General features: G+C 46.4%; 1 protein-coding gene across 1 annotated transcript; it reads left to right on the top strand.

The window, feature by feature from the left end:
* The first annotated feature begins 236 nt into the window (after positions 1 to 236).
* SSR3 (signal sequence receptor subunit 3) lies at positions 237 to 5308 on the top strand. The gene is made up of 5 exons (XM_019532632.1): positions 237 to 425; positions 532 to 658; positions 2182 to 2280; positions 4073 to 4204; positions 4756 to 5308. The coding sequence occupies exons 1-5, from the start codon at positions 284 to 286 to the stop codon at positions 4820 to 4822; spliced, it is 567 nt and encodes a 188-aa protein (XP_019388177.1). The 5' UTR covers positions 237 to 283; the 3' UTR covers positions 4823 to 5308.
* The last annotated feature ends 2122 nt before the right edge of the window (positions 5309 to 7430 follow it).

The following is a 7430-nucleotide window of genomic DNA, read 5'->3' as shown; positions in this document are numbered from 1 at the left end:
GCCCTTGGCTTTGGCCCCGCCCCCTCTCAAGGCAGCTCGGGGCCCCCCCTCTCAAGGCACCTCCCGCCCCGCCAATGGCGTCCACGTAGCCAGCCGGACAACCCGGAAGTACCCGAGTAGCTGTGGCCGCGTCTGGCTACCCCCCGCCTTACGTCACACTGGGCTCCTCTAGCGGCCCAATCGTGGCGGGCGGCAGTCGCGCGACCCCGGAAGCACTGCCCGTCAGGCCCTGCGCGCTGACGGGGCCTTGGCGCAGGCGGCATCCGGCGGTCGGCGGGTTTGCATGATGGCTCCGAAGGGTGGCAGTGGGGCCCGGCAGCAGTCGGAGGAGGACCTGCTCCTGCAGGACTTCAGCCGCAACCTCTCGGCCAAGTCCTCGGCGCTCTTCTTCGGCAATGCCTTCATCGTGTCCGCCATCCCCATCTGTGAGCGCGGGCGGCGACGTGGCATGGGGGGGCATGGAGAGGTGGCGCGGGGGAGGGGGTCGTGGCATGGCGGGTCTCCTTTGGCTTGACGAGCCTCCCTCCGCAGGGCTGTACTGGCGGATCTGGCACATGGACCTGGTGCAGTCCGCGGTGCTGTACAGCGTGATGACCCTGGTCAGCACCTACCTGGTGGCCTTCGCCTACAAGAACGTCAAGTTTGTCCTCAAGCACAAGTAAGTGGCTGTGGGTGTTTGTGCGAGCAGGGCCAGGGTAGGGCAGCTGCTGCAGAGAGGAGCAGATTAGGGGAGCGGAGCTGGAGCCAGGCCACCCTCCCCATGCGCTCGTAACTATTGCTGCAGGCCTCAACCTCGCAGAGCTTGAAGCACCTCTATGTTGCGGATTTGAATTGAGCAGCCCCCAAACTAATCTGCTTAGTAAAGGGGCAGCTGCCTTGCAGAGCAGCGCCACAGTGGGCTGGACTCCAAATTCCTTTGCTGTTGTCTGCTTTTCTTCTCATGCTTGCTGCAGTGGAGGGCAGCCCAGGGCGCCCCAGCCCCAGCTCCCCTGTTCGAGAATGACTGATGCAGTGTTATTTCTGTGTGAGTGGGCAGCTCCCCAGGTGAGGGTGCCTGATGCCACTGTGCTGCTGACACCACCTGGCCTGCAGCACTGACTGAAGGGCTTATGGGGAATCTAGTAAGGCAGAGGCTCTTGAGGGCCAGTCCCCACTCCTGGTGCTGCTTGAGGTGTCTCAGCAAACCTCTGCTGTGCCAAAGCTCAGTATAGGTCCGAATTGAAAGAGCCCTTGCTTTTGGGAGGGGGGGGTAGAGCTGACTTGGGTTTGGAGCTGCTTTTCAGTGCCTTCCCATTCTCTTGTGACGGCCACTGAATTGCCCTTGGTTCCTGACTAAACTGATTTTTTAAATACCCACGTGTACTTTTCAGCTGGTGAGTTCCTGACCAGAGTCAAACTGTCAGCTCCCTTTTTAGATATTCTTACAGTTTTAATTTACATACTGTAATGGTTTTCACTAGGGGTATCGAACTCACCTGCATTGCTGGGCCAGTTGCAGATGGTAGGGCTCGTCATGGGCCAGATCCAACCTGGGGCATGTGTATCGGAGGCAAGGGATCTAGGAAGTGGGGACCAGGAGCAGGGTTTTTCTTGGGGAGGGATCCTGGGGGCAGTGGCAGCCAGTGAGCCAAGCTCACCACTGATGGCCATGGCATGCAGGGCTGAAGGGCCCTGAATTCTGTGACAGGCCACATCCTGTAAGGTCTGGTAGTCTTGCAAGCCTTTGTGTGACACACCTCATTTACACTATGCAGCAATACAGAAACATAGATTAGTTTAGAAGTGAGCATCTTCAGCCGAATGAATAATTGCTGCCTCAAAACAGCAGAGATGACTGTAGGGGGTTGCAGGGCCTGGGGCAAATCAGCTTGTGGAAGGTCCCTTTAACACTGTGAGGGGTGGGGCTGCAGCTGCTCTGCCTAGCTCTGGGGGGCCTGGGATGGTCACCCTGATTCCTCCCCCCGCAATCCCCAGGACAGCTGTGTGTAACAGTATATACACTGATTTTAAAGTTGTTGCCTATAATACATAAAATCACAAGAACTTAAATTGGAGGGCAGGAAATGTTTGCCCATTTGACAGCCATTTGACCAAATGTTTTCACTTGCTTTTATATTCCACTTACTTCTTTTTTTTCTATTTTAATTATGATGTGAATGAATTCCTTACATTTCCTTGCAGAGTAGCCCAGAAAAGAGAAGATGCTGTTTCCAAAGAAGTCACCCGCAAGCTTTCTGAGGCAGACAATAGGAAGATGTCTCGAAAGGAGAAAGATGAGAGGTAATACTTGATTCTTGTTATAATGTTTTATGATGTATTCAAGGCTTATGTTAGAATATTACACACTGTCTCTTGCTTTGTGACTTGCCAAGCCAGGGGTGGCCAACCTGTGGCTCTTCAGAAGTTAATATACGTCTCCTTGAATCTTTGCGCAAGCACACAGTGACCAGCTTCCATTGGTCACCATGTGCTTGTGCAAAGATTCAAGGCGACTCATATTAACTTCTGAAGAGCTTCATGTGGCCCCGGAGCCACAGGTTGACCATCCCTGTGCCAAGCCATTTGCAGTCAGTGAGAGTTTATAGGTGAATACAAAGAGCCCGCAGTGAGGTTTTACTGAGGTGAGGTACAGTTGTAAACTGAAACTCTACTCAGTACGTTACAATACTATATGCAGCATTAGTACTAATTATTACCACAAGCTGCGTCCTTGAATGAAGGGAAAAAAGCCAAACCCAACATAAGGCAAAAATGCAGCTTCATAATAGCTTTCCTAAAATTAAGTCTGAAGAATCCATTAAAAAGTATTAGGGGTGCACCAGTAAAGATTTTTTTTTGGCCAGTATGGCTGACAATTAACCAGCCATATTGGCCGATACCAATATGATAGCTAGTTTATAGGATTGCAGCCCTACAGCTTAGAGAGCAGCATCTGGCTGGTAAATCTGTGGCGGGAGAAGGGGTGGGGGGGAGGAAAGGCGCATGGGAGGGCAGGGCATATTGAGGCCCTAACGGTGAAGGAGGGAATGGGGCAGGGGTAGGCACTGCCCAGGCAGGACGGTGAATGTGACCCTGGGGCCAGAGTCATATTTGGCCCCTACCATGCCCCCCCGCTGACTTACTGGCCAGATGCTGCTCACCAAGCTGTTGGCCTGCATTCCTGGCCACGTGCAAGCGGAATTTAGTGGTGACATTATCGGCTACACTGGCCCAAAAAAGCCAATTGCTGATAATGTTAATTTTCCTTTTATTGGTGCCAGTCCAATATGTGACCGATATATTGGTGGACCTTTAAAAAAAAAAAAAAAAAAAAAAGGAAGAAACAAAAGAAAAACAAAAACATGCAGAGCAGTTGTTATTGAAAGAAAGTGATGATTAAGGGCCTTTAAGCATAAACAGCTCTCAATTTTTATTTAATGCCTAAATATTTTGATGATGTGTGTATTTGGGGTATTTTATTGCTAGATTAAAAACAGCTTTAATACTAATGACTCTTTGGAAGTGTAGAGTACCTCTGAAAATCAAGCCATTTATTAAAAGAACAAGAGCCCTTAAACCTTGCCAGCCATACTGATACCATTTGACAAGTAACATATCTTCAGTTCGTTAATAACTTGATAAAAGTTTGTGACCTTTTGGGTAGGTGGCTGAGTATGACCCGTATATTAGAAAAGCCTGATTTGTAGCGTACAGGAATAGGTTTTGTATTCCTTCAAATAATTTGAGTACTTTAACTGAACTCAGAGTAGCAGCTTGTAGGTAGTTAGGGTTGGCATGCCAGCATATATGAAATATTATTACTTGAGATGCATCATAAACATGCTTAACACCACAGTTGGCTTATTTTTCAGTGCCCAGGAATATGACACCATTTTGGCTTTCGGAAGCCCAGCACCCTATTCATGAGAATTTGTTTTTTAGTGAGAGATTTCCCAGGCTTTTTTTTTTTTTTTTTTACTGGCGCTGTATAAAGAATGATTCTTTTGTGAAAGGGTACTGCAACAGTGGTGTATTTGTTCAGATTTGAATGAATCTAGAAATGTTTTAAGACTCTGATTATATTTCTGTATAGAATTCTGTGGAAGAAAAATGAAGTTGCAGATTATGAAGCTACAACATTTTCCATCTTCTACAACAACACTCTCTTTCTGGTCTTGGTCATCATTGCTTCATTTTTTGTGCTGAAGAATTTCAACCCCACTGTGTATCCTTTACTATTTCATAAAAACAGTTTGAAAACTGCTACCATAAGCCTCTCCTTGATAGTCTTGTAGTTTCCTAATTGTTTGTGGGTTTGAGGGTTTATTTGATTGCATGTAGAGTTGACTGTACTTCTCTTTGCTGACTTTGGGACATTAGATAAGAACATCAAGCAGAGCATACCAGGGCACCTTCCCATTGTATATGCATGTGGCTTTGGAAGTTTCAGAGGTATTGTGAAGAAGGATGGTATAGAGAAACTGTCTGGGTATTGACAATTCAATTAAATACAACTATTTGTAAAGTAACAAGAGGCGGTTAACATTTATACAGAAATGTCTTAGTGCCAGGAATATATTTGGGTTTGATTTATTTCAAAATAGTCTCCGTCTTTAAGCCTTCTTCAGGCCATGGTATTTGTAGTATGTCCTAAAATTCCCATCCAGCTAAACACCACTTCACGTGCTGCTTTTCAAATTACTACTGAACGTTTACTTCGAAAGTGTTGTGTTTTGGCATTTACAGAAGTTCAAATCCTTAACATTTTCCCTACAGAAACTACATTCTGTCTATAAGTGCATCATCTGGACTGATTGCTCTGCTCTCTACAGGATCCAAGTAGACAAAGCAGTGACTAGATGTTTGTACCTGTGGGTGGGTTCAGTTTCATTGCAAAGACTTGAGGGCAGGAATATAAACATTTGCTTATAGGCTGAAAACTTAAGGGATTTTTACAGCACAGTGTAAAGTGAATGACAAAAATATTTTTGTTCTCCTAAGATGTTCTGGTGGATAGTTGGAGTGGATCAGCCTTTTTTTTTTTTTTGATTAGCAGAAAAAAGAGCATGTGAGACATGTTAATAAACTGAACTCCTTTGAAACACTCTGTTACCACAATTAGGGTGACTGTCTAATGTTTGGAGTTTCAATAAACCCAATTGGGCTACACAGGATAGCACAGAGAATAGTTCTGCTCCAAATAAACAACAGATTCTCTTTCAAATAATGCCTCTTTCTGTACAAGAGCTTCTCTTCACTTAGAAAAAAGTGACAAATCTCCCACTTTATAATTTGAAAGTTTTTAATAAAAATGAAAATAACATCCTGATTGTAGTGGCCTCTATACTCTTGATGCTATAAACTTCAGGAAGCACAGGGGGCTTCCAGTGGCAAAATGTTAGTAGGGCCTAGTGTTTTATGCAAGCCTCCCTTTCCCTGTGGAATTGTGTGTTTGAGTAAAAAGTTACACTCTGGTTTAAATCAGTTCCTCATTTTAGCAAACAACCTTGATATAAAACAAAGTTTAAATTCTATTGGCAGTCATTCTGAAACTGGAATAATTGATATTTGCACCTTTTATCTCCAAGAAAATCTGGAATCCCAGAAAGATAGCTGGTTTACAGGTCAACATTGAATCCATACTGCTGTCCCCTGGCAATGCATAGGGGGTGCATATGCACCCCCTGAGTGTGGCAGTGCAACCTCTACAAAAAGGTGCTGCTGACACTTGCAGCAGTACCTGTGAGCGATTGCTGCTTGCCACCCCCCTGCTGCTGACACCGCTGGCAGCAGCTGCAGGCAGTCAGTGATCACTGCTGGCTGCTGCTGCCAGTGGTGTCTGTGGGTGGCTGCCAACCCTTGGTGCTCACCACCCCCACCCCCGCCACTGTGCTCCCACCACCATGCCTGCTTCTCCCCAGCCCCACCAGTCACCGGGGGTATGCGTCATTCATGCTTCTGTTTTTCACTTTAGTTGGGTTTTCTTGCTAGTTCACTAATTGGCAGCTTCAAACAGTTCTTTTCTTCCCACACAGAAAAACTCTTCATGCCAAAACTTACAGCTAACATAATTAGGATATTACTAACCCTAAAAATGTGCATAGGGAAAGGCTATAATAGAGCATGTATAATGCTGAAATAGGAAATGGGCTACTGAACTGAACATTTGTAAACATATTTAATATAGGGCTGTGCAAAATTTTACCAGCAGTTTTGTTTCAACACCGTTTCTACTTGTTTTGAGCTTGAAACCGCAAAATAGAAATGAAACAGAAAGCTTCTAAACAGCCTCGAAATGAAGCGAGTGTGACTGTCATCCTTTCCTAAGGTCCCTTCCGACCCCAGTGCTCTGGGGGAGGGATAGAGAAGCTGCAAAGGTGGCAGCATTGTTTGAAATGCCCTGCTTCCTGCCTTGGTGTCAGTTGAGGGAGGGCACATCTTAACGTACACACGCTGTCACTCACCCATGTCATGAGTTTTGTCTGGCAGCAGCTGGAGGTGCAGGACCCCAGAACCCCTGCACCTATCTCTTTGACAGCTGGCAGGCTTCTTGGCTGCAGCAGGGCCTAGCAGGCCTGCAGTTTTAACCCCCCTGTCCCCCAAGACAGACACAGTCCAACAAGCACCCATGTCACGAGTTTTGCCTGCCAGCAGCCAGAAGTGCAGGGCCCCAGAACCCCTGCACCTATCTCCTTGAAAGCTGGCAGGCTTCGTGGCCTCAGCAGGGTCTATCAGGCCTGCAGCTTTCACCCTGCTGTGCCTTAACACATAGGGCTGTGCGAAATGTCATGAGTTTTGCTGGTCTGTAGTTTGAGGTACAGTTTTCCCCAAACCCCTGCTCCTATCTCCTTGAAACATGGCAGGCTTTGTTGCCTCAGCAGGGCCTAGCAAGCCTGCAGTTTTGACCCCACTGTGGCTTAACACACATGTGACATAAGATTTTTGCTTTCAAGACTCTGAGGTGCAGTTTCCCTGAAATCCCTGCACCTATCTCCTTGAAACTTGGCAGGCTTCGTGCCCTCAGAAGGGGCTACCATTCCTGCAAGGTTCATCCAAATCAGGCCAGAAATGACAAAGTTATATATAGGCAGTTTCAAGTTTCCCCATTATAGCCTATGGGCGAAACGCTGAAACCTTACAAAACGAAATGGAACAGCAGTTTTGAATCAAAACGAAATGCTGTTCCATCAAAACGGAATGGTGCCATTTTGCACAGCCCTAATATTTAACATTAATATTTATAATTTATTAAACTGAAGTGCCTGCAGATGCAGAGCTTCCAGTACACAGTCTGAGAACGATGCACGTACTTGGTCTGGCTTCCTTACAACATGCTAGTTTTGCTTCAAGTTTTATAAGGAAAAAATACAACCTTCACAGTGGGAAAGTTTGCAGAACGGGGGTGTTGCTTTCATGTACAAATAGTGGAAATGGTGTAAAAAAAAATCCCT

Source organism: Crocodylus porosus, unplaced genomic scaffold (assembly GCF_001723895.1).
Source record: "Crocodylus porosus isolate Cpor-Errol unplaced genomic scaffold, CroPor_comp1, whole genome shotgun sequence".
In the NCBI taxonomy this organism is placed as follows: Eukaryota; Metazoa; Chordata; order Crocodylia; family Crocodylidae; genus Crocodylus; species Crocodylus porosus.
The sequence above is the reverse complement of the archived record's forward strand: the minus strand, read 5'-3'. Positions and strand labels throughout refer to the sequence as shown.

What these genes read in the sequence shown, in the direction of transcription:
- SSR3 (XM_019532632.1), top strand. Translation starts at nt 284, where the DNA reads ATGATGGCTCCGAAGGGTGGCAGTGGGGCCCGGCAGCAGTCGGAGGAG. An exon ending in AAGTTTGTCCTCAAGCACAA is followed by an intron (nt 659 to 2,181) that starts GTAAGTGGCTGT and finishes ATTTCCTTGCAG; the next exon opens with AGTAGCCCAGAAAAGAGAAG. An exon ending in CGAAAGGAGAAAGATGAGAG is followed by an intron (nt 2,281 to 4,072) that starts GTAATACTTGAT and finishes ATTTCTGTATAG; the next exon opens with AATTCTGTGGAAGAAAAATG.